Genomic DNA, 27,500 nt, shown 5'->3' on the forward strand with positions numbered 1-27,500 from the left:
CTGATACCTGCAATTACTGAAGAACAGTCTCAGTATTTATTTTGTAATTGCCACGCTTTACTGTATCTGCCTAAAGAAAACACCAGTCCCCGGAAAAGAACTTAAACATTAGTTCTTTGCTCAAACATTATCTTTTTAATTTGCTTTAGAAATATATACGGGGAGAAAATGGTTATTGTATTAACTTTCTGTATAATGGATGAGCCAGGTAAAAGTAGGCAACTGGTCAATATGGTTTTATTTCAGTATTTCATAAACTTTTAAATATAATCATGTAAAAAAACAAACATTTCAAAAAGTGCAAAATATTAGAAAGCTAATCAGTACTATTAATCCTTCCATGCAGACAATCTCTTGCTGAAATAAGCAATACAAATTCTGTAGCAGGAAATATGTATAAAATGATACTCTACAGTTGAAAAATAGTCTTGGTCAAGACACTGCACATGATGCGACCAAAGTAGTGCAAATAATATGTAACTAAAGGATTTAAATCAAGCCTATCATCCTATGTGATATGCAACCATGATGCTACCACAGGTGGAGAGACGAGACATCAAGCTCTTGTACAGCTGCCTGCCCCTCCCCATCAGGAAAGAACCATTTCTTAGTCCCAGCAGTGGTTGATCTAGCTATCCCAGGGTTATGCTGTTCATCTTTGGTTACAGGAACTCCTCCTTGCTTGTCCTTTGGTTTACTCTTAAATACGCTCTATTCTGCTAATAGGAAGAATAAACTTAAATTTGAAGACAACTTGACAAAAGCTTCCCCTCTAAAATATAATTAATGCTACTTAATTCTCAGTAACCCTTACTTCAAACTCAGTTCATATAGAAAAGTGTTCCATGTATCTGACACTTCTTAGTGGCTAAGTCAGCATTAGCCTGTAAAGCAGATGGACAAGAAAAGGCCAGGCACTGACCCTGTACCCCAACCTCACCTCTACCATCTCTAAGGTGACAGTGATTAACTTCCTTTTCCTTTCCTCTCTGGAAAGGGATAAAGACCACTGCAGTTGAAGGGATGGCTGAAGTGAATGTTACATGCCAATGCACTGGATACCATGATACGTTTACAAAAAAACATTTTTTATAAAAAACGAAAACACAGCTTGCCTGCCTGTGCCATTGTTATAGGCCTATGGAGTGTAAAGGACTATCACAAAGAGAACTGCAAAGACAAACTGACCAATGAGAAAGAAAACAGCACAGTGGTGAGCAGATGCCTGGAAAAAGTTAGTCTACACGCACCCATCATCTTCAAGGTACCTTTCACTTTGCATGTTCTGACAATGACTGCAATAGCTGTTCCTTGGCCCCGACAGGCGTAGGTTTTTCTTGCAGAAAAAGAAACATTTCCCCCTAGCCAAACCGACCTGCCCAACCAACACTGCCTGTGCCATGAGGCTTCTAATACATTTTCTCGATTATGGGTACCAAGGAAGGCAATGGTGTTTACAAAATGTTTTCAAACAGAGCACACAGTACTACCTTCACCCAAGTGGATATGGTGGTTGACTGTCACAGATTCTATTTCACCATAGATGTACTCCTGAAAGATTTTTATTTATAACCAAAGCAGCCTGTCAAGGCTTGTATAACTTTGCCCTCAACTTAAGAAAGAAGCTACTATCCAATAACTAAGTCAAATTTCATCTAAACTCTCCTAAGTTGAAGCACAATATAAAAAGACAGGTCTAGGATATATAACATCTTTGCTTTATAAAGATGCACCTAATGTGAACTAAACTATCCACTTTAGACTCTGAGAGCAGCTCCAACAGCTGTGAAAATAATGAACAGCATCAGTGATTCCTCTGATCAACTGTCAGCTGTAGAGAATAAACAATAACTCTCTCCCAGCTACATTTTGGTCCTTCACAAAGTACTTGTAGGAAAGAAAAGTGGACTCAAAAGAATTTGCTCAACAGTCTTTTACACACCCACTTAGCCTTCAAGTGCAGAGAACACCAATGAGACATGTGTACCCCAAAATGCCTTCTGAATCTCAAGCCTGTTTCCAAACTAGAGCATTTTCTAAAGACAAGCAATAACCTCCTAGAAAAATGTCTACCCAAGCCAAAATAAACTCAAAACAGACTTTATACTGTCTCAAGGAATAAGCAATAAAAATAAAGGATGGCACCTGTCACCCAAGAATTAAAGATGCAAACACGCCCCACTATGAAGAATGGCGAGTGCTTATACGAAGCCAGTGGTAAAAAGCAATATGGTCTTCTCTTTGCTTTTCTACTCACTTCCAAAAAAGATTATCTTCCAAAGACCCCAGTGGTAAGTGGCAGGTAACATGCAGGAAATGACGTGGCTGAGAGGAAAACGGCAGCAACAAGCAGGTAGATTTTCTGGGGAAGGATCCTTCAGTGTCTGTCTAGGGAAGAGTGGAAAGAGGTCACGATGCAGTCACAGCTGGAAGGCAGCCAGGCAGAATGCCAGAGCCTGATACATGGACTTTCTTGTTACACATCTAAAAGGCTGAGTAACTTAAATCTCAGGATGTGTTGTTCATAATTAAAATTCTAACTACTGCCATGGTAACTCTCAGATGATCAGAGCTATTAAGATTCTGAGTTTAGATCCTAAAAATGATTAAGTGTTATTGGACCAAATCACTAGCAAAGTAAATGAACACTAACCTTTCTCTAAGTGGGCTGTTGTGCTTTTTCCCCCAGGAATTTTAACCAGAGTCCCTCTAAAAATGAATAATAACCTAGATCTTGGTGACAGGCAAGAGAAAAGTATATTTATAAAGAGCCCAAGTCTACACTGTTCCCCATAACACATTAATATGTAGGAACCATGCAGCATACATGACATTTAAAAACTCACGTTAAGTAGCCATACATAGTTGATTTTCACTGTAAAGGCTGATCAAGGAAGATGCCCTGGGTTTGGTAGATTTCTTTGAGGACCAGCAATACGGTATCTTCAGACTCCCTGTAAAGAGAAAAACTTACATTGTAAAAAGCAGCAGCTAACGTTCATACTTAAAGATGCTTTACACATACTACCTCATTTACACAACCACTGTGCAAGTTTATTTTTTACAATAAAAAGTTCATTTTACAGTGGGATATTACTCAGCCATAAAGAATAATGAAATCTTGCCTTTTGCAACAATATGAATGGACCTGGAGGTTGCTAAGTGAAGTGAACCAGACACAAATAACATATGATTTCACTTATATGTGGAATCTAAAATACAAATGAACAAAAAACCAGACTCTTAAACACATAGAACAAATGTGGCTGCCAGAAGGGAGGTGCGTGTGGGCAAATAGGTGAAGGGAATTAAGACATACTAACTTCCAGTTATAAATAAGTTGGGGCGCCTGGGTGACTCAGTCGGTTTGAGTGTCCGACTCTGGATTTCGGTTCAAGTCATGATCCCAGGGTCGTGAGATCAAGTGCCGCATCAAGCTCTGTGAAGCATGGAGCTTGCTTGGCATTCTCTCTCTCACTCTCTCTTCTCTCCCCTGCTCGCACATGCTCTTTCTCTCTCTCAAAATAAATGCTCAGCACAAAGTCAGACACAGGGCTTGATCCTATGACCCTGGGATCATGACCTGAGCCAAAATCAAAAGTTGCACACTCAACCAACTGAGCCACCGAGGAGTCCCTGAGCTATATATCCTTAAGGAAATCCTTCATGATGTTATTTTATATAATCAAATTTCTTTATGAACTGGATACGAACAATTGCTGGGACACACACACAATAGTATCTGGAAGATGCATGAGAAATTCATAACACTGACTGTCATAAGATGGGAACTAGTGGTTAAGAAGCCGGTGGGAGGGAAACTTCATTATTATACCCTTTTATATCTTGAATTTTGAACCAGGTGATTGTATTACCTTAAAAAAATTTTTTTTTTTACTTTTTATTTTTTTTTTTTAATTTTTTTTTTCAACGTTTTTTATTTATTTTTGGGACAGAGAGAGACAGAGCATGAACGGGGGAGGGGCAGAGAGAGAGGGAGACACAGAATCGGAAACAGGCTCCAGGCTCCGAGCCATCAGCCCAGAGCCTGACGAGGGGCTCGAACTCACGGACCGCGAGATCGTGACCTGGCTGAAGTCGGACACTTAGCCGACTGTGCCACCCAGGCGCCCCTTTACTTTTTATTTTTGAGAGAGAGAGAGAGTGCGAGTGCACTCATGCATGAGCGGGGGAGGGGCAGAGACAGGGAGACACAGAATCTGAAGCAGGCTCCAGGCTTTGAGTTGTCAGCACAGAGCCCGATGTGGGGCTCCAAATCATAAGCCTGAGATCATGACCTGAGCTGAAGTCAAACACTTAACCAACTGAGCCACCCAGGCGCCCCAGTGTTACCTTTTTTCTTAAGTTTATTTATTTTGAAGGGGGGGGGGGGGAGAGAGAGAGAGAGAGAGAGAGAGAGAGAGAGAGAGAGAGCATGAGCAGGAGAGGGGCAGAGAGAGGGGGTGAGAGAGAATCCCAAGCAGACCCTGTGCTATCAGCACAGAGCTCGTGTCGCTGACGGCACAGATCCTGCTTGGGATTCTCTCTCTCGCTGTGCCCCTCTCCTGCTCACATTTTCTCCCTCAAAATAAATAAAATGTAAAAAACAAAACAAAACAAAACTAAGATGACCAACTGGATGGCTCTTCCCATACTGTCCCAAGAATGAGCTCTGTGAAAAGGGAACAGTTCTTGGCCATTTACAATTTTTTTTTTTTTTTTTTTTTTTTACATTACCAGACATACTGCTAGAAAAAAAGAAAGAAAAGAAAAGCAACCAAGTTTAAAAATAAAATAAAAACTATAGTGTGCAAAATACATATATTGAAAGCTACAGAACATTGCTGAAGGAAATTAAAGACCAAAATACACTGAGAGATACTGTGTTTGTGGATCTGAAGACTCAATATCATTCAGATGTTAATTTTGTCATTTTATCTGCAGATATTATGCAATCACAAAATCCCAGAAAGCTTTTTATTTGAAATTAACAAGCTCAATTTAAAACATACGTGGAAATGCAAAGGACCTATAGTAGCTAAAATAAAGAAGAGTAAAGTTGGGTGACTCACAATACCTGATTTCAAGACTTATTTTGAAGCTACAGTAATCAACACAATGTTTTACTGGCATAAAGACAAGCAAATAGATCAACAGAACAACCTAGAACCAAGGTAATTCAGTCTCCATCTGAATAAATAAATGTTGCTACAACTGGATAGCTACATGCAAACCAGTGAACTTCAATTCTTACCTCACACCATATTAAAAAATTAACTCAACCAAAATGGATCACAGACCGAAATATAAAAGCTAAAATGATAGAACTTCTAGAACACAAGTGATATCTTAATAACTTTGGATTTGGCAAAGATTTCTTAAATATGTTAAAAAGTCACAAACGTCAATAAATTGGACTATATCAAAATCAAAAACTTTTGCTCTTTAAAACATTTTGCTGGAAAAATGAAAAACCACATTCTGAGAAAAAAACATGTATCTGAAAAGGACTTGTAACTAGCATAGAGAAAGAACTCCTGAAACTTAAAAAGATAATCTATTTTCCTTAATGGACAAAAGATTGAAACAGTTCTCCAAAGAAGATGTATAGATGGCAATCACATGAAAATATATTCAACATCATTAGGGAAATGCAAATTAAAACCATAGTGAGGTGCTATTACAACCCATTTAGAAAGGCTAAGAGACAAATCATGAAGTTATCATACCGAGTACCCTTGAAGATACGGAGCTATTGGAACTCTCAAACATTGCTGATGGGAATGGAAAATGCTGGCAGGAAAAGTCTGGCAGTTTCTTTTTTATTTTAAGTCAGCTCCACAACCAGCGCAGAGCCCAATGCGGGGCTTGAACTCATGACCCTGAGATTAAGACCTGAGCTGAGATCAAAAGTCGAACGCTTAATCGACTGAGCCACCCAGGCACCCCTGGCAGTCACTTTTAAAAATACTTTTACCCTATGATACCTAGCCATTATTCCACTCCTAGGTATTTTCCCAAGAGAAACTAAAGAATATGTCCATATAAAGTCTTGTACACGAATGTTCACAGTTTTATCTATAATAGCCAAAAACTGGAAACACCCCAAATGTCCACCAGCAGGTAAATGAACAAATTGGGGTACATTCATACAATAGACTACTACTTGGCAATAAAAAGGAAAGAAACTGATACACATCATGGAGAATGAAGGAAGCCATACAAAAAAGGGTATATATAATAGGATTCCATTTATAAAAAAAAGTCATATGGCATAATGCCAGCAACTCCAACTGTAAGTATTTGCAGATCTCTCATGATTAGGTGAAATGACATAAACAAGGTGTATAAAGTTCTAGAGTAGAGAAATCTAAAGAGACCCAGCAATAAAAGACTATTTAAATGAATTACAGAATATTCATATAGTGGAGTACTAAAGCTACAAAAGAATGGAGAAACTCTTTATACCTGATAGGCAAAAAACTCCAAGACTCGCTAGTAGAAAAAGCAAGTTACAGAATGATACCTATAATACTTCTGTATTCGTTAAAAGAGACATATAATACAGTCACATATTCACACCTGTGTTATATATGTATAAAATAGACCTCTAGAAGAAATTAGTAAGGAGGTTCCTCAAAAAGTTGAAAACAGAACTACCCTATGATCAAGACTGTCTTTGAAGCTGTCCCTGAATTTACAGCTGAGAGAACACAGCAGCCCAGAAAGCCAGGAGTGGAGACTGTGGGAGAAAGGGGTTCATCATGGTAGATGACCTAAAGTGATTGTTGTATAAAAAATCATCAGGTTGTTGAAGAGCTCCATGCTATTGTTGTGTCACACAAAGATGAAGTGCCTTTTATTAAAGTGGCCAATGATAATGCTCCAGAGCATGCTTTGAGACCTGGTTTCTTTTTTTTTTTTTTTAATTTTTTTTTTTTTAACGTTTATTCATTTTTGAGACAGAGAGAGACAGAGCATGAACGGGGGAGGGGCAGAGAGAGAGGGAGACACAGAATCGGAAGCAGGCTCCAGGCTCCGAGCCATCAGCCCAGAGCCCGACACGGGGCTCGAACTCACGGATGGCAAGATCGTGACCTGAGCTGAAGTCGGATGCTCAACCGACTGCGCCACCCAGGCGCCCCGAGACCTGGTTTCTTAACTACTTTTGCTCTTCCAACAGACCAAAGGAGCAAACTTGGACTTCCAAAAAGTGAAAGTATCATCTGTTACTGTAACACCTACTGGGTGGTTCAAGTCAATTGTTTACTTTTGATGGTTTCACAGCCAGCAGCAATGCCAATACAGGACTAATTGTCAACCTAGAAAAGGAACTTGCTCCATTATTTGAAGAATTGAGACAGGTTGTGGACGTTAATCTGGCAGTTGTTTTGATGTATACCTTAACATTCCTTATAACAGACATATATCAATCCAGCAATCTTTACAGATCATACTACTTGTACCCCTGTACTCAAGAAAGGGCCCTCTTTCCCACCTTACACTAAAAAAAGAGCCTATAGATAAAATTTATGGACATATTGTTATCTTTTCATGCATAGAGTATTTTCTTATTTAGTGAGATCTGGGGATACCACAGAAATGGTTCAATACATCACAGCTCTCATGGTGTTAGCCAGTCACCAACTACGCATGAAATTCTATTCAGTGGGTCAGAATCAAAATCGTACTTTGGGGGTGCCTGGGTGGCTCAGTCGCTTAAGCATCTATTTTCGGCTCATGTCATGAGTAATCTCATGGTTTGTGAGTTTGACGCCTGCATTGGGCTCTCTGCTATCAGTGCAGAGCCTGCTTTGGATCCTCTGTCTCCCTCTCCCCATTTGCACCCAGTCTCTTTTTCAAAAATAAACATTAAAAAAAATAATTACACGGGCGCATGGGTGGCTCAGTCAGTTAAGCGTCTGACTCTTGATTTCAGCTCATGTCATGATCTCATGATTCATGGTTTGAGTTCCAGGTCGGGCTCTGCACTAACAGTATGGAACCGATTTGGGATTCTCTTTCTCTGTCTCCATCTGCCCCTTCCCTTCTCATATTCTCTCTCTTTCTCCTCTCTCTCTAAATTAAAAAAAAAATTAATTTTTAAAAAAATTAAAAAATGATCCACTTGAGACATTAAGTGCTACCTATTGCATAATATGCCCAGTCCTATAAAATGAACCAGAAGCTTTTTATTGTGAATAACAAGGATGTATTTTTCTTTATAGTGTTTTATTTCTTTGCGCTGAGTGTGAGGAAGATACAATGGCTTAGTAAAAGTAATAAAATCAGTAAAATTACTAAAAAACAGGAAGAAAAAAAGAACACCCTATGATCCAGTGATTGCACTACTAGGTATTTAACCCAAAGAATACAAAAACAGTAATTCAAAGGGATACATACACCCCAATATTTATAGCAGCATTACCTACAATAGCCAAAATATGGAAACAGCCCAACCCCATTGATAGACGAATGGATAAAGAAGAGGTAGTATATATACACAATGGATACTACTCGGCTATAAGAAAGAATGAAACCTTGCCATTTGCAACAACATGGATGGAGCTAGAGAGTATTATGCTAAGTGAAATAAATCAGAGAAAGACAAACACCTATGATTTCACTCATATGTGGAATTTAAGAAACAAAACAAATAAGCATAGGAAAAAAAAAAAAAAAAAGAGAGAGGCAAACCAAGAAACAGACTCTTAACTCTAGAAAACAAACTGATGGTTACCAGAAGGGAGATGGGTGGGGGGATGGATGAAATAGGTGAGAGGATTAAGGAGTGTACTTGTGATGAGCACCAGGTGGACATATGAAGTGCTGAATCACTATCTTGTACACCTGAAATTAACATTACACTGTATGGTAACTAAATGGATTTAAATAAAAACTTAAAAATATAATAACCATAATTTAAAAAGAAAGCAACCCTTTTTCAGGTTTCTATCAAGCCACATCAGCAGAGATCATTCTTAAGAGCATTATTTTGGCCTCTTACAGGACTGCTTTTATTGAGTTGCACTTAGATTATATGTCATGGCCTCTACTGTACTTATTATCTAGAGATAAAACTGACTCCATCAAATAATAATCTCCTTTATCAGGACTCAATAGAAAAATTCCTCTCAAGACGTTAAAGCATTATTTTTTGAACTCTTACCCCCTACCCATCTTATTTTCCTAGTTGTACTTTCCTTTAGTTTCAAATATTTGATGATTAAGTTCTTTTCTAATAGATGAATTTCAAAAAGCATCATTAATCCATTCTACAATCCATCAGATAGTTATATTTAATGATTAATTCTGTTGAATAAGTTCTGGGGATCTAATTACAGCAAGGTACTATAGTCAGTAACACTGTACCATATACCTGGAAGTTACTAAAAGTAAATCTTAAATGTTCTCATCACACACACACACACACACACGCACAATATATAATTATGTACAGTGATGGAGGTGTTACCTAATCCTATTGTGTTAACCACTTCACAATATACACATGTATCAAATCACATTGCACATCTTAAACTTGTATAATGTGTCAATTATATCTCTAAATCTTGAAAAAATATTTAAACATTAAAAGATTAAACATTAAAGGGGTGTCTGGGTAGCTCAGTTAAGCGTCCAACTCTTGGTTTCGGCTCAGGTCACGATCACACAGTTCGTGAGCTGGAGCCCCACATCGGGCTCTGCCCTGACAGCGCACAACCTGCTTAGGATTCTGTCTCCCTCTCTCTCTGCCTCTCCCCCTCTTGCTAATCTCTCTCTCTCAAAATAAATAGAAACATTTTAAAAATTAAAAAATTAAAACAAAACAAAAAATAAAGTCTGTTCTAGCTACTATAAACACTTTTAAATGGGTTTAAAATACTTTTAGCAACAGTAACATATTTGTCCAGTGCATTCATACATACCCATCCTGTCCTACCAATAGCCAAAGTGGTTTTAGGGGAGCCTGGGTGGCTCATCGGTTTTAGGGGAGCCTGGGTGGCTCGTCGGTTAAGCATCCGACTTCGGCTCAGGTCAGATCTCACACTCCATGAGCTCGAGCCCCACATCAGGCTCTGTGCTGACAGCTCAGAGCCTGGAGCCTGCTTCAGATTCTGTGTCTCCCTCTCTCTGACCCTCCCCCATTCACGCTCTCTGTCTCAAAAATAAACATTAAAAAAAAAAAAGTGGTTTTAAAAACTAAACTAACTGAACTCATGGCTGCTGGCATCATCTGCCCATGCTCTATCAAACAGCAAAATAAAACGTGTTTAAATCAGATTTCTTTAAATGACATGATTGTTATTTTGTAATTACCTAAATGAGAAATCACTCTAATCCCAAATGTACACTAGCCTATCCTCTCTTTTCTGTATCTATCAAATATCTGTAAAACAATCAGACCAAAAAAATAAATAAGTAAAAACCCACACCCCGGAAACAAAAGCAAACAACACTTACCAGTAGCATAGATGGCTTTGCAAAGCAAATAAATATTCATTAAAACTTTCAATGGGCTTCTCTTGTAGCACATAGTCAATGCGTTGGCCTCCATTCAGCATTCCCACATTGATGGGTGGGACTTCTTTAACGGCCACAGAGGCCTCTTCTGTGTTAACATCTGGACATGGAGGAACCACAATAACCATCTAAAAGCTTCCAGTCCCCCAAGATTACCCTAACTTCCCCTCAGATGGCTAAGTTTACAATGGGATGAGCTACTCTCTGTTCAGCAAGCTCTCTGCACCTTCTTCCTTTCAATCCCCTTAAAGCTTCTCAAGTCACAATGATTTTGTCCAATCCCATTTTTTCTTTCCTGTACCTCTGATAGCGAATTCATTTGCATCTGGTTTATAAATAAATGTACCTATAGAAATCTTTAGGCAGTTGAAAATTAAAGCAAAAAGAATGCAAAGTTAACTGTGAAATTAAGAGGAGATATATGAGCTAGTGCCCAGCCAGGAAAATAAAACGGACTAATGAATACACATTCCCCTGAAAAAGCTTCACAGAGGAATCTAACATCCAGAATTCCCAAGTGAGGAATGTCTTTTAACGCCTCTTGACCAGGTGCTTAGCTTCTCTTGACATTTTTCCTCACAAATAATGTTTTTCCATAATTCGTGGCTATTTGATAATAGAAAAGACTAGCAGAGCTGAAAGCCCATTAGGACTCATAATATTGGTCCTATACAATAAAAAGGGAAAAACGGGTAAGTAAGAACTCCTGGGAGAATAAGAATTACACATCATGGAGTTACTCTTATCTGATGTGATGTAGGAAATCAAAGTGTACAGTGTCACTGACCACTTAGCTTCTCTGAACTCGATTCCGATTCTGCTTCAGCTTCTTCTGTAGTTTCTGAAGCTTGTAAGGCAGGGTATGGAGCTCTGGTGAAAGACTTCCAGGCCATCCGCAGTGAACCTAACAAGTTGTTCTTAAGGTCCATACTCATCCTGGTCAAGCCCTCTCTCAGTTCTGAAACATACATGAATAACAACATTACATGGTTTACAAAGAGTTTAGGGTCCAACACAGTTAAATAAAGTGAATGAGATCCAGTCAGTCTGCACTGACCAGACCGTCTAGAATTACAAGTTCTGAACTCAGACTTACCTAAGTGCATCCGCTTCCTGCCTTTATGGTGTGGGATCAGCATTGGCTCAAATTCCACTCCTGGGACCACCATCGGTTCAATCCTATAGGCCACAGGATCAAACTACGTAGAAAAAAAAATAACAGCTACATATATACCTCTGCTGAAGAAACTCAGAAAGTCTTAGGAACTATCAGGCAAGAATAACTATAAGCTCATTAAAAAAAAAGTTATTTTGCCTCATCACTTTCAGATTCAAACGATTATAAGCTGTCTCATTACCACAAAATAATATAGAAAAAAAAGCAAATCAACACAACAGAAAATTATATGCTCTTGGGGCACCTGAGTGGCTCAGTGGGTTAAGCATCAGACTCTTATTTTCGGCTCAGATCTTGTGGTTCATGGGATTGAGCCCTGAATTGGGCTCACACTGACAGCATGGAACCTACTTGGGATTCTCACTCTCCCTAGCTCTGCCCCTCCCCCCGTCTCAAAATCAAGAAATAACCATTAAAAAAAAAAAAAAAAAGGAAACAGAAAATTATGTGCTCTTTACCAATGAGCCCTAATATTCAGGTGAAAACATGTCCAATGCTTACAGGGTGATAAATATTGAAGAAACCTTTGCATGTTGGAAATTTATAGTTGGGATCAATTCTTTTTAGTCCTCGGACGGTAAGGAACATTCCAATGGGCGAGCCAAAGGCAAAAAATATTTCTGGTTTATAGATGAGCCGGGGGTATTTTACAGACACCTGGAAAGAGGATATAAAAATATCTCTCATTGTTAACAGAAGTGACAATTGTTCCTACCATACCAATGGCAGGCAATAAAATAACCAAATAGAATTAATTAAAATTGTTACCTGCCCAATGCCAACATCCAGATAGTCACCATTTCCAGTAGAGTCTGTTTTATTGCAAAACTCCAATTCTTTGGGGATGTTAGATATATTCACCCCTGAAGCTGGCTGCAGGATTGGTCTATTAATACCCTAAAGAATAATACAATGCCGTGAAGCTATGCAGTAAAAATATCCAAAGGTTTATACAGTTTTTTTATTGGTTTGAAAGGATGCTTACGAGTGTTCTGAATTTTAGGAAGAGTCCTCAAAAAACAAGATAAAGCTGATGAAAACAAAAATTGTCTTAAATAATGAACTAACATCCATACATGCTCTAAAATGGTAAAAGCTGTACACAGCCATTTGGTCAGCAGTTGAAACTTCAGGCAACCATTAGGAGAGAAAACAACAGCACAGCATGATGAAAAAGAATGCTGAGGGTTGCTAAGGAGTTCAATCAAGTGCAATGCCCTTTTAATGGAAGCAAAATGTCTCTATGAGTATAGAAATTTATGCAGATGCTGGGCCAAGAACTGGGCCTTAAGAAAGAACTGAACAGCCTGCCACAAAGTTGAAAGACAACTACTAAGATATGGAAAGGAATTCAGTGGCCAAAAAAACTGAACGTAGAAGAGGTACTATTACAACGTGGATAAACCTCAAGTTCATTATGCTAAAGTGAAAGAAGCCAGCCACAAAAAGCCTCATACTATGATTCCATTTATATGAAATATCCAGAATAACAAAATCCATAACAACAGAAAGGCCAGTGATTCACAGGAGGAAGGAATGGGGAGTGACTGCTAATGGGTAAAAGGGTTTCTTTCTAGGGTGATGGAAATGTTCTCAAATTAGATAGTGGTAATGGTTACACAACTCTGTGAATACACTAAAAATGGCTAAATTATATACTTTAAAAGGGTGAATTTTATGGTAGGTGATGTGAATTGTATTTCAATAAAAAGGTTATGAAAGGAAAAAAAAGGAATGGTGAGAAGACTCCAGGGAAGATAAGATTTCTGAAGCTAATAATATTTTTTAAGGATGTCAATATAAAAAATGTGTTTAATATCTAAAAAGAAAGCCGAAGATCAGTTAACAAAATTTCTTAGCTGCCTAAACACCTCACAAAGCATAAGGATACAAGGATGTCAAAAACTGTTTAATCCTACAAGCTATATTAAACATACCGTTGATTTTTTTCTGGTCCTAACGTAGTTTAATATCTTCTTTCTTGGTCCTAGGGGAATTCCCATTTCCTGAAGATCTTTGTCGGTACATAAAGCCTAGATATAGAAAATCAAATATCCTTCTTATGTCTAGGCAAAATAAAATAAATTACATGTCCCATTCTCTGAGAGGAGTAAGACCTAATCATTCTTGTTCTTTGCTTTATATTACTAGGGGTCCCTAGTGGTATAACATCATTAAGAATTTTAAGAAGAGAGTATTTTATTCATAAAAGCCTAGAGAAAAATAAAAGGTATCAATGCTATAGTAATATAGATGACATTATTACAAAAAAAAAAAAAAAACCTACAGAAGTGAGTAGATAATGCATGACACAAAACACTCTTTGATTTCCATGCAGACTCAGATGTCACATTCCTGAGAAATACTATATCCCTACTCATGGACACAAGCAGTAAGAACATACAGCAAATGTGGAACATGAAACAGATGAACAATCAGTATCTCAGCTTCAGTGCTGCTTATCTGAGGAGGTTAAGGCTTCCTTCACCCTCCCAGACTAGGTTAGTTCTTAAATACCACTGTGTGCTTTTCCTACTCAGAACTTACCATAATTGTAATATAGTATTTAATATGTGTCTTCCCTGCTAAACTATAAACATAGTGATATGAGAGACCATATCTGTCTTACTGACCACTCTATCTCTAGTAGTTGGTATAGTAAGCCTGATCATATTAAGCATTCACTAAATATCTACTAAATGAAAGAATGTATTGCAAACCCGAAAAAGCACCAAAAAAGTGGCAAAAAACAAAAACAAATAAAAAGCAAATATCAGCAGTAGAGCTCTTGAAGGTGTAAAAGAAACTAAGAGTCAGAATAGTTAGCGGTCATTTATTCTAACTCAGGTTCACATTATCCGAGCTGTGTTGCTTTTTAGTCCTTGCTCTGCCACTATGTTTGTCGACAAGGCTCCTCTGAACCTTGCACTTCCACAAAGCAAGATCACTTTATATGATAAAAAAACACATAAACAAGCTAAAGGACATCACTAATGATAACAAAGTATTTATGACTAAAATGATTCCAAAGGGCAGGCTCTTAGTAAGTGGTAAGATGAAGATAAGCAATAAAAATACTAAAAATGGTACAGCATAAAGTTTTAAAAGATTATTTTTACCAGCGCTTCCTTATCTACTTTCTCCTTCTCAAAGATACTAAAGAATTCAGAGAGTTGAAGTTTCTCCAAATCTTCCTCTAGTGTCAGTGTGTCTCCTTGATCCATGACAATATTTGGTGCATCCTAAAAATTAAATAGTAAAGCTCACATTCTCTGAATTTATTTAGATTTTCCTTTATTATTACTATTTGCCAATAAAAATGTATAAGAGTTCCACATAAAGATATACTTAATTTTAAATAAATTGGAATTTATATAAAATTTAAGAAGTGGCTAATCTCTAAATTTGCAACCTCAGTTGAAACAATGTTTTTAAATAAATGAATGCATGAATCATTATCAAAGTATTTTCAACTTCATTAATACAACATTTATTGAGCTCTTATTATGGAACAAGTGTTTAAGACATAAAACAATCTAAGACAAAACCCCTGTCCTGGAAGAACTCATAGTCCAACAATATAAATAGAATACTTACATAAAAAGAGAAAATACACAAGATAGCATATGCTAAGTACTAATTTAACACTATAGATAAATGTTCATAGGACTTTGTTTTGCAAAAGATGTTTAAACATCAAGTCCTCCCACTGCTTTCAGACAGAATTTCTATAAATTATATCAGTTTGCATCCAATTTATTCTTCATTTCCACATCACATGCAAACTCCACGTCAGCTCAATTATTCTAGAATTCTAATAATAGAACAGAAGTGAATATTTGTAATGGAAAATAAAATACCTAAAGTTATTTTAGAATATGACAAATATTTGTGGGAGCATATTACTATCTTGCTTCTATCATCCAAAAGTGACAGAGATAATTACAAGTCTATTAAAATTAAAATAAATGTAAAATCAACGTTATGGTATGAAACTATACTAAGCAAAAAAACTAAAAGTCTAAAATCTAAAGATCCATACTAAGAAATAGTATATGAGAATCTATTTGTACATCTAAATTACCTTTTCACTGTCAATATCCCCCAAAGAATCTTTCTGATTTGTTAGGATATCAAACAATATAAGCGAACCTATAAGTAAAACAGAAGAAGGGACAATTTCTAAGCATTGGCACTACATAGCTGTCTTTTATACAAAAATTATTAAGCCAATTACCCATGTAGCAAAATCTATGAAGCAGGAAGTCTTTCCTTCCAATCCACCACCACCCTTCCAACCCCTTCCAAATTGTACATCAAAGACCAGTTCTAGACCTCTGAATCTGATACTGATAAAAGACACTGTACTTAAAGAACAGGTATCCTTAATATATAATAGTCCTTTCTGGTCACAGAAAACTCATTTGTTACCTAAACTATGACCAGCAATGGATACACCGCCTTTGAAATCAGGGTTCCTCTGCAGAAAAAGTGTATATATTCGGTTCATTTCAGAAGCAACTGTATCCACAATAGTCTGACAGTAGGTGGGGCTATTGTAGAAGAAGACATCCAGAATTGTGTCATTGGTGAAGTGCCTTAGGCGGTTAATGCTGGGCAGAGTTATTCGCTGCAGATCTCTGAAAAAAAAGAAAAATATTTTAAGCAGAAAACCTAATACATTCCAAAAGCCCCTCTAAGCTATTATCCAGCTTAGCCTTCAAGTTTAGACTTAGATATTTAAAAATACAACAGACAATCAATTTATAGTAAATACAGAGGACTCAGAGACAGGTTTAATTAAGCCAAAAGAATTTCATCAGCAAAAGTGAGTGAGACCCTATATAAGACAAACCCAGTTTCTTCAATACATAAATTACAAAGAAATAAGAGATGGAAAGATAACCAAGAGATCAAAAGAGACTTAAAAGACATATCAGTGAATTGCAACTTATGGACCTTATTTAGATCCGCTTAAAATCTGTGTGTGTGAGCTTGTGTATGTATACATGTATGTATATTTGTTGATATTAAGAATTTTTTAGGTGTGATAATGGTGTTATGGTTAATATATTTTTAAAAGTCCTTTCAGACATACAAACATTTACAAATGAAATGATGTAATATCTTAAGATTTGGTTCAAAAATAGTATGATGGGAAAAAAAATAATAACATGGTGGAGGGATGGGCAGTAGACAGGGATAGGAAGATAATGGATACAGCAGAATCGGCCATGTGTTGAGACTTGTTGGAGCTGGGTAATCATAATCTGTACATGAAGACTCATTATATAAGCTACTTTTTTGTACAAAATTCTCTACCATAAAAAAAGTTTTTTTAAAAGACAGATAATACAGAGGCTTTTCCTAGAATTCTCAGCATTAAGGTTTTTGGATCACAAGTCAAATGATAAATGGATCAGCTCCCTTTCTCAATGCATCATTTCCAAAAGCTGAAAGAAGGCAAACAGAACTCTCATCCTGCAAAGGAAAACCATGCAGACATTATTATCTAAATCAACTTCGTTAAAGCTTTCTCAAGATACCCATAAAGATTCCTCAAAGACTCAACAGTTTCTGTAGTTTAGACAGGGCAATATGCCCTTAGTAACCTCTTAGTATCAGTTCAGATATGAGTATGAGCTCCATACCTAGTAAAAGCAACATAATACAACATCGGGCACATGCAATATCCTCAAATCACACAGAATTAAGAACTGAGAGATGCAGAAATTAGGAAAGCCATTTCCAAGATCAACATGGAAGTAAAACTACTTCCTTTATCTTCCAGAGAAGCATTTGCCAGTTCTATCCTAGAACTATATTATGAACACACTTCTTTTTGGAGAGCCTATAGCTCTCTAGAATATCCTTAATATAAGGCAACCTTCTGACATTACCATAAAATCTATAAACAAAACTACTGGGCTTGTGACCTAAGAAAGCCATCACTTAATGGGTGCCTGGGAGGCTCAGTTGGCTGAAAGTCCAACTTTGGCTCAGCTCAGGTCATGATCTTGCAGTTCAGTTCATGAGTTCAAGCTCCTCACTGGGCTCACTGCTGTCAGCGCAGAGCCCACTTTGGATCCTCTCTCTACCCCTCTCTTGCTTGCTCTTGCTTAAAAAAATAAATAAAACATTAAAAAAAAAACAAAAGCCATCACTTAAGAAGCACCTGGATGGCTCAGTCAGTTGAGCATCTGACTCTTGATTTCAGCTCAGGTCATGATCCCAGGGTCATGGGATTGAGCCCCACTTTGGGTTCCATGCTGGGCTCATGGAGCTTCCCTCTGAGGGCTCCCCTCTCTCCCATTTGTGCTCTTTCTCTAAAACAAAATCAGGAAAAACAGCCATCACTTAAAAGTTGTACTAATTAGGGTACTGAGCCTGGGTGGCTGAGTAGGTTGGACATTGGACTCATCAGGTCATGTTCTCATGGTTCTGATGGTGCAGAGCCTGCTTGGGATTCTCTCCCTCTCCCTCTCTCTCTGCCCCTCCTACACACATGCTCGCTCTCTCTCTCAAAATAAATAAATATGAACTTTAATTTTAAAAAGCTGTACCAAAAAAATAAATAAAAAATAAAGTTGTACAACTATACTTCAAGTAATAAATGCTAATAATTTAATGTTTGGGGATTTCCTTTTTTTTCCCCCCCAAATGTGGACAAATGTTATCTAAATAAGATCACAAAAGGAACAATAAAATACTTTATATTAAGCTGATAAGAACAGATACTACACTCGATCTCAGCCAAAAGGCTGAGAAGCGATACAATAAAATACTTTATAAATCTTGAGGTAGGTTAGCTTTGACATCCAAAGAAGGAAATGCTTATACCATGGGAAGAAAGTATTGTTTGTTTTTAATGCTAAAGAAATAATATATCTGTAATAGTAAACAGTAATGAGCTAATAAAACATACTAGAAGATACACACAGCTCTTTACTCCTAACCAGGATAGTTAAACTAAGGGATTGGTCAACATTTTAAAATGTTTCTCTAAGAAAAGGCACAGAAGCACACAAAATTTGCTGAAAAAATTTTTATACAATCAGCTATAAGCAGAAACATACCAACCGTATCAATGATCAGAAAACATATTACAATCATAGTTAACAACTCAAATATGAAAGGTATTACTCACACATCCACACCAGTAGAATGCAAAGGACTATGCCAGTTGACTGGAAGAAATTCTACCCTCCCAATCTGCTGATTTTCTTGGGCTTTCTTAAAATGTGTCTGTAGTAGGTTTAAGGAAACACTGCGAAAATCGTTAACTGAAAAAGAAATGAACTTATGCATCACCAGGGAAGCAATCAATTTATAGAATTAGGATACAACAGATCATGTAATAATATTCTATCTTCATTTGCTTAGAACACATATTTACCTGAGTCACAAAGAGCAAGTGGTATGCAGTGAATATTATCAGTGCATATAGGAAGAGCTATTCCCTTAACACAGAACTTTATTTTACCATATAAAACATTTTATCTAAAGAAAAGCTAACTTCAAAATTTCTATTATGTCATGGGGACTGTTTTACTTTTTTAATAAAAGAGAAAAAAATGATTATTTCAATTGGCCTTGCAGTTACATTCCTATTCTAACTTTGTGGTTCTTATAAACAACCACAATCCAATATTTTAAATTAAAAAAATATACACACTATTTGAAATTCATACTACATCAATCTTAACTTTCCAGAACGTTTATGCTTAGAAGCATTAGCCAGTAGGATAAGATTCCCAAATTGGGACAATTAGACTCTTGAATATATACTGTTAAGTTTTAGAGACACTACCTTTCAAAATCAAGTTATACTAATGACCTAAATATTCCAAGTAGAACATCAAGAGCTTTATCACACTATAAATTACACAATGATTAAAGGTTCTGTTATCCATTTAAACTGTATCATTTTTTGGTTCCCTTTAAATTTGGAATAGAGGACCATCACATCATAAAATAATTTTATAAGAATTAAAGGCCTGTTCATTCAAGAATTATTAGTTAAGAATATAACTATTAGCCTAGGGAATTTACTAGTACTTTAGGTCTAAGAAGATTTACCACCTTGCCACCTGTCTTTAGCTATCCAAATCTTATTATGCAGGTAAGACAAAAGATTAAAAAGACACTTTATCTCAGCTCATGGGAGTACAGACTAATATTCCCCTAAAATGATTTAATCTTATACACTCTGCAAACCTACCACACTGTACAATGCTTCGAAAGCGGAGATCACAAGCTGGTCCAATCCCATGGACTACAAAAACCAAGTGATCTATTTGTGAAGGTTCTCCTACAAATGAAATTAAAAAGACAAATTATTTTAGATACCTGGTCTTATATTTTAAAATCAAACATTCACAATGAATAGGTTATAAAGATAAGCAGATCACTTTAAAGGACATAAAACAGTCCTATATCTTACTTAGTAAAAATACAGGGATTTTACTGTGTTTCTAATTTATCTTGACATAAGTCTGTGAAAAAACTTTTCAGTCTTTTTTAAACTTTTTATTTTGAAATAACTACAATCTTACAGAAAACGTGAAAGAATAGTATAGACACTTCCCTGTGCTTTTTACAAATTCAACACTTCAACGTTTATCACTTTTGCTTTATTATTCTCTATGTGTATGTGTTACACACACATTTTTTTTCTGAATCATTTGGAAGCAGTTGCATAGATAATCAGATTGCATACATCATACCTCTTTAGCCCTTTAAATACTTTAATGTGTATTTCCTAAACATATTTTCTTAAATAACCACAGTAATCAAATTCAGGCAATATAACATTGGTAGAACACTTTTATCTAATATTCCATTTTTATCAATTGTTCCAATGTGTGATGTGTATATAAACCCTAAATGTTTAAACTCATCTTTTTATTTTTATTTTTTTTAAGTTTTTATTTAAGTAATCTCTACACCCAATGTGGGGCTCAAACCCATGACCTCAACATCAAGAGTCGCATGCTCCTCCAACTGTGCCAGCCAGGTGCCGCTAAACTCATCTTTTTTTTTTATTTATTTATTATTATTTTTTTTAACGTTTATTTATTTTTGAGACAGAGGGAGACAGAGCATGAACAGGGGAGGGGCAGAGAGAGAGGGAGACACAGAATCTGAAACAGGCTGCAGGCTCTGAGCGGTCAGCACAGAGCCCGACGCGGGGCTCGAACTCACGGACCGTGAGATCATGACCTGAGCCGAAGTCGGACGCTTAACCGACCAAGCTGCCCAGGTGCCCCTAAACTCATCTTTTTAAATTATAGTAAGTCTAGGGGCGCCTGGGTGGCTCAATCGGTTAAGCGGCCGACTTCAGCTCAGGTCATGATCTCGCGGTCTGTGAGTTCAAGCCCCGCGTCAGGCTCTGTGCTGACAGCTCAGAGCCTGGAGTCTGTTTCAGATTCTGTGTCTCCCTCTCTCTGACCCTCCCCCATTCATGCTCTGTCGCTCTGTCTCTCTGTCTCAAAAATAAACGCTAAAAAAAAAAAAATTTTTTTTTAATTATAGTAAGTCTAAAATGTTGTAAGTATAGTAAGTCTAAGATAAGCCATCTTCTCTGCAAGATAAAAGGAATTTTATAATGCAGTTAAATATATTATAAAACCAACCATAAATGGACCTAGCGGGACAGCAATGGATAACCATCAAGGTCCTACTGACAAATACTTTTCCTTAGCTAAAAATCTTCAAGGACAGGAATTACCAGAAATAAATTGCCATTTTTTTTAAGTTATTTATTTATTTATTTTGAGAAAGCATGAGCAAGGGAGGGGCAGAGATAGAGGGAGAGAGAGAATCCCAGGTAGGCTCCAAGCCGTCAGTGAGGAGCCTGATGTGGGGCACAATCCCATGAACCATGAGATCATGACCTGAACCAAGATGAAGAGTCAGACACTTAACCAACTGAGCCACTGAGGTGCTCCTAGAAATAAGTTTCTAATCAAACAGGTGGAATCACACTTTTTAGAATTAGGACTAAATCAGTTCATTTGTACCTCGTGACTTCCTAATTAGTACTGCCAAATTTTACCCATCCCACAATATATACTCAGCAACTTTAAAACAGATATTTAGATCTATTAAGATTCTTAGTACATGAAGCAATGCGGATCTCAACTCATAAGACCATACGATTAAATCATTTTTAAGTTTTGAGGTAATCCAAATCCACAGAAAAAGGTCACAATTTAAGTAATAAATGAGTGTATCAGAAGAAAAAAACTGGGTGGGTTAGTCAGTTGAGCTTCCCACTCTTGGTTTCAGCTCAGGTTAATGAGTTCAAGCCCCACATCAGGCTCCACGCTGACAGTACAGAGCCTGCTTGGAATTCTCTCTCTCCCTCTTTCTGCTTCTCCCCTTCTCTTTCTCACAAAATAGACTTTAAAAAAAAAAAAAGAAAAAGAAAAAGAAGAAAAGAAATAAATGATTAACATTACCACAATGAATGTCAACAGAGATGTTCTCAACCCCTCTCTTCACTGTTCTTGGTCGACCCTGTTCAGTGGGTGTTGAACCCCATTCATCAGACCCTGCAACTGGCTGGTAATGCACCATAAGCTTAAACAGAAAAGATCAAAGCATATATAGCAGATATATTCTACGTTATAGACATCTCTATTTATCCCTCTTTGTGAAGGACAGGAACATGTCTTTCAAAACATAATACACAGTCAAATCTCAACTACAGTTTTGACATGCAACTCCAGTAGCCTGAAATGAGAACCCTGAAATTATAGGCCAATGTGTTACGCATTAAATACCTTATAATTTTGTCAATTACACCTCAATAAAGCCAAAAAAGAAAAAAATACATCAGACTAACAGATCTTTCAATAATACCCTACACATGTAAGATATGCTCACATGTGTGATATTCTTAATCTACAGTGGCATAATTTTCACTAAGAAAATTCTTTTGTATAAGCTGAATGAGGTAAAAAAATGATGGCAGTGGCTACAAGTTTTAAGATTCATAATTGTGAATGCTATATAAAAATTTCCATAGGTTAGCCTAAATAGAATCCCTATGAAAAAGAAACCAATTAAGTTCTCCTTACTAATGCAATTAACCTTTAATCCCACATGAAAGAAAGGTTTCATTTGCTTCACCTTTGGATTGTGTAATATAATAATTTCTCTGTTAGGAGACTCCAGTTTCTTTTTCCATTCATCCAGAGTTACAGCAAGCATGTATGTTTCCTTAAAAGAAAACACCTTTCATTAGATTTCTCTAATAGCTTTTCTATTAAAATTAAACTTTTTTTTTTACAAGAATACCGCTAGATAAATCACTACATAAGAATATCCAACTCCAATTTATCAAATTATTTGAAAAATCTTTCAAAATTGCAACAGATAATAGTATAGAATAAAATTACTCCTGATTTTATCATCTAAACTAGATAAAATCATTGTTAACATTTTGATATACTTCTTTCAATAATATTAATGTCTACTCCAACTTAAAGAAAGCAAATTCCAGACTGTTTCCAGAGCCAGAAAAATAAAAGGCAAAAATGACCAATCCTGTGGTCATAGTTTAAATATGAACAATGATCACCATTAGGGGAAAAAAAATTTAATTTAAAGACAAAACAGGCATAAAGGCATAACTTTATCTTGAAACTAATTTGCAAAAAGAAATGCTATAAATGTAATCTGGATACAACCAAACTCTTTCTGGAAATTTCATTAAAATGAGTCACAGGAAAAGATTATTAAATGAGAGAAGGAAAAAAAGTGAAATGGGGTCAGGGGAATACCTCTAATACTTGGCTGAAGCTCTCAGAGTAGGGAACATACTTATTATCTTTGTCTCCCTTGTAAAACCAGGTACATCGTCTCACTTCTGATGCTAGCTCATCCCAGTATACAGCGTACCGCATCCTCTCCCCCAAATGCACATCATATCTGCCCCCATCGGTGGGGACAACTCTGCCATTGCAATCTTTTCCTATCAAGGATTGGAAAAGGGAAAGGAAGTAGGTATATTAAAATAAACCTCCCAAAATACAATTCTGAGTTATATTCTAAATAACGTTATGGAACATACAAATTTTGTTTCTACCTGGCTAAACATTAAATAAAATGGGGGCACCTGTGTGACTCAGTCTGTTGAGCATCCGACTTTGGCTCAGGTCAAGATCTCATGGTTCACGAGTTTGAGCCCCATGTCAGGCTCTGTACTGACAGCTCAGAGCCTGGAGCCTGCTTTGCAGATTCTGTGTCTCCCTCTCTCTCTCTGCCTCTCCCTCGCTTGTACTCTATCTCTCTCTCTCTCTATCAAAAATAAAACATTAAAAAAAAAATTAACATTAAACAAAATGGAAATAATATTTTTTTACTACTTTATAAACCATCAAAACCATTCCTGGTTTCAATGATACATGAAAAAAATAATACCCAACACTGTTTTGTTCTTTTTCTGAGGAGAGAGAACAGTGTCTCATTAAAAAAAGAAAAAAAAAAAAAGTATATAAGGCTTTTTTATGAATTTTTTGCTTGAGGGGCCAAAAGGTAAATTAATGACCATGACCATCATGATGTAAAAGTGGTTACTAGCGTCATTCTTGTTTCATAAAAGAAGAAAAAATAAGTGACAGTTAATTCATTCTCTTGCAATGTGACATCCCCCACTCTTCATAAACAAAAACTGAAACATAAGCTAGAACATAAGAAATAGTAGATAACTATGCAAAAATTGTAAGTACTGTTTTCAAATACAGACCAAATTCTTAAGTATTTTAAAATGCTATCGAGACAACCAGAAAAAAATCTAAAACTTATTTTTTTAATAGTGCTCAATATAAGAACTATTACATCAGACTGAGAGAAATAGTATGTCTTTATCTAATACAAATCATCATTTTCATCCTACCAGAACCATAGGCGTCTTCCAGCTGCTGTGAATCCTCAGAGTTAAAAGGAATCCATGTCTCCTTAGAATCTATTATTTTACAATAGAACCAATGAGGAGAAACTGGTTCATACAAACTGCCAGCATCCATGTCTAGTAGCTCAAAGGAACTACATGAGTTTGGTGATGGGGATGGATCTGACTGGGACAATTGTTCCTGGTGTGACCCCACTGATGACATTTCGCTCTCTAAAAGACAAGATGAAAGAAAACTATCGGGAAAAAGTTATTTTCCTTCTATTAACACTGAAATTGCTCTCTCTCACACACATACCTGGTCATTTTTAAGGAACCACTTCTAAAAAAAATCTAAATCTAAACTGAAAATAGAAATAAGTTCTAAATTAAGAGCTGGATTTGAGAGGGAGCTTTAAACACAATGTTTCTTATAGTCAGACCAACCGCTTTACACTGATCTCCCAATCCTCTCAGAAAACTACATGGTTTTAATCAGACAATAAATTAGAAGACAAACCCAGAATCAGAAGAAACACATGTCAAAAACTTGACGGCAACAAAGCATCTGATCCCAATTTCAATCTAAGTCTATTGATAAAGACAAAAAATTGACTCCAACTGTCTTAGTAACCCCTGGATTTTAGGGCTCCAGACCCCTATCATTATACATTGACATGATTGCCGGAATCTTAAAATACTGAAAATAAAACTATTCACTTAAGAACCTGTTACCTTTTATTAATCTTTGAAATGTGCTTAATCGGGGACTAGGGCACAAATTCCGAAAACACGAACCCCCGTTTGAGCCACTGCGCGCAAGAGCGCACCCACTCACACCTGCCAAGGCTCAGGTGAAAAGTAACAAGCGACCTCAAAAGCCTCCTTCCCTCAGAGGCGACTCTGGCCTACGTGGTCCTACCCCGTCAACACTCAGACCACTCGTTAAAGAACAGCGCACACATCAAAGAGTACTCAAGCTCTGCGGAGAGTGAGCAACGTTATTGGTCTCTCCGCACTGAGCGCAGCGGGATGGCAAACACCCGGTTTCGCTCAGAGCGAACGCTCTCGAGGCTATCGGCCACTTTGATCTTTTTTTCCTAGCGCCAACTTACCTCGGCCACCTTGGCGTGTCCCTTCTCCCCACGACCCTGGGCCTTCTGCAGCCCGGATCTGGGACCTCAGAGCTCGGGGACTTGCCTCCTCCCGCTTCCAGCCCTGCAGAGAGGAGCGGAACCACCAACAGAAACAAGGTAATTTCCCAGTGCCTTACAGGGCGCAGTCGATACAAAGGGGGCCCTGACCGCTTCCCTAAGGACCGAGGTCACCCACCCCCGGGCTGGTACTCCCAGCACCCCCTTTCCCTGCCTCAGGCATCGCGTCCGACTCCGCCCCCGGCACCTCCATCCCGCAGTGCCTCCAACCCGCACCCCAGTGGGGCATCCCTCAGCCCAGCGCCCACCCCAGCAAGCCGTCGCGGGCTCACCTGGCTGCCCCGCTGCCGTTCACACTCTCCTGTCCTCGCTGAGGGGGGCACATGTCCCCGCGGCGGCCTTTCCCCTGAGGCCGGGCGGGGCGGGGCGGAGCAGGGCGGAGCCTGCGGCCCCGCCAGGCTCGTGCCCAACACCGGTCTCCACTGCGCTCCCAGCGGGCGAGCGGCAAGCCAAGCTACTAAGAGCAAAGGTGAGGTGGCCGGGACCGCGGCGTGGAAGCGATGGGTGGGGCGAGGAAGGCAGCAGGGGACTGGCAGGAAGTGTCGCGAGAAGTGGAAGGAATCGCGCGAGATGTGGCTCCTTCCTGCGGGCAGGGAGCCGGAGCGCCTAGCGCACTGGCGGTGCGTGGGGCGTGCCTTGCCCTCTGAGCCGGCGCGTGGAGTCTCTGGCTGAGGTCGGAAGTCTTTGAAAGGCAGGGATGGAGGATGACAGGTTAAGGGAGCATTTTGAGTTTCAGGGAAAAACAAAGCTTCTTCGGGATTAATCAGCCCATCCTCCTCACTTGGTAGATTAAATGGGAAAAGAGGCCCGCTGACTCCGGTACTATGCCGGACCGCACTAAAGGGCCGGGAATGGTGCCGGGAACCCGAGGGAGACGCAATAGAACGGTAGGGCGCTGGCAGCGGCTTCGTCTACCCAGACTCCTGGGTGCACAGGAGAATGGATACCATTGGCATTTGCAAAGAAAAAAGGGTTATCTCTGGGGCTTTCCCCCTCCTCGTTCTGTTTTATTAGGATTTCAAGGCTGCCAAAAAAAAAAAAAAAATGCAGAGGTGAGCTTCACCGGATTTAAAAGCTGCACGAGAGGTTGGAAACGAGATATTTTTGTCAAAACAAGATGACATAATTGAGGTGAAAAGTTTAAACGAATTTCCCACAGTCATGAAGCTAATGGCCCTGCCCTGCTCTCCTGAGTATTTAGTTTTATGGAAGACGTCGGCTCCTTTGGGTATTCTGTAAGATACTTGCCTGTTTTCTATCTAGATTATAGGGCAAGGGGTTCAGGGAATGTTTAGTTTTATTTCTTCAGAACCGAGAAAAAACTTACAACACTTTAATTCTCTTACAGGTCAATAGCCACACACAGATACCCACAAGTTTACTTACACCTTCTAAAATTTATAACACCTAAATAGCTTCTGCTCTGCAGGAAGAGGGTGAGGAATGCCAGAACTGTCCCATTCTCTAGGATCTTGTCAGATGATTAGCTAATATCATAGACTAATAGCTGGCATTTGCTAATCTCTTATTACATTCTAGGTAGACTTGTAAGCATCTTACAGGTGTAATCCCATTTAGTCCTCCTGGCAACTTGATGAAGTACAGACTATGGTTATCCCTATTTGCAGAGGTAAAATGACTTCCCCAAAGTCATACTACCAGCAAGTGATGGAGTCAAAATTATAAA

At 38.0% G+C, this 27,500-nt stretch overlaps 1 protein-coding gene and 2 pseudogenes across 4 annotated transcripts; 1 reads left to right on the forward strand and 2 right to left on the reverse strand.

Moving 5' to 3' along the window:
• Positions 1 to 220: 220 nt before the first annotated feature.
• Positions 221 to 26,362, reverse strand: DDHD2 (DDHD domain containing 2). 4 transcript variants are annotated; one of them, XM_058720669.1, is made up of 19 exons: positions 26,086 to 26,357; positions 25,715 to 25,817; positions 24,606 to 24,833; positions 23,491 to 23,681; positions 22,838 to 22,927; positions 22,165 to 22,285; positions 19,923 to 20,012; positions 18,849 to 18,984; positions 16,133 to 16,341; positions 15,786 to 15,853; positions 14,821 to 14,943; positions 13,639 to 13,734; positions 12,470 to 12,598; positions 12,203 to 12,358; positions 11,621 to 11,723; positions 11,312 to 11,482; positions 10,465 to 10,624; positions 2,847 to 2,954; positions 221 to 2,388 (listed from the first exon to the last, which is right to left on the reverse strand). In XM_058720669.1, exons 3-18 carry the CDS (start codon positions 24,823 to 24,825, stop codon positions 2,873 to 2,875), a joined length of 2,145 nt encoding a protein of 714 aa, XP_058576652.1. In that variant the 5' UTR covers positions 24,826 to 24,833; positions 25,715 to 25,817; positions 26,086 to 26,357; the 3' UTR covers positions 221 to 2,388; positions 2,847 to 2,872. The 4 variants fall into 4 exon arrangements, with proteins under 4 accessions (XP_058576652.1, XP_058576651.1, XP_058576654.1 ...); XM_058720668.1 differs by having other exon boundaries at positions 221 to 2,384; positions 26,086 to 26,356; XM_058720671.1 differs by lacking the exon at positions 26,086 to 26,357 and having other exon boundaries at positions 221 to 2,384; positions 24,606 to 24,856; positions 25,715 to 25,809.
• LOC131506255 (ragulator complex protein LAMTOR3-like) lies at positions 6,614 to 7,508 on the forward strand (annotated as a pseudogene).
• On the reverse strand, positions 18,327 to 18,474 carry LOC131508279 (U2 spliceosomal RNA; annotated as a pseudogene).
• Positions 26,363 to 27,500: the final 1,138 nt, after the last annotated feature.

Source organism: Neofelis nebulosa, chromosome 3 (assembly GCF_028018385.1).
Source record: "Neofelis nebulosa isolate mNeoNeb1 chromosome 3, mNeoNeb1.pri, whole genome shotgun sequence".
NCBI lineage: Eukaryota > Metazoa > Chordata > Mammalia > Carnivora > Felidae > Neofelis > Neofelis nebulosa.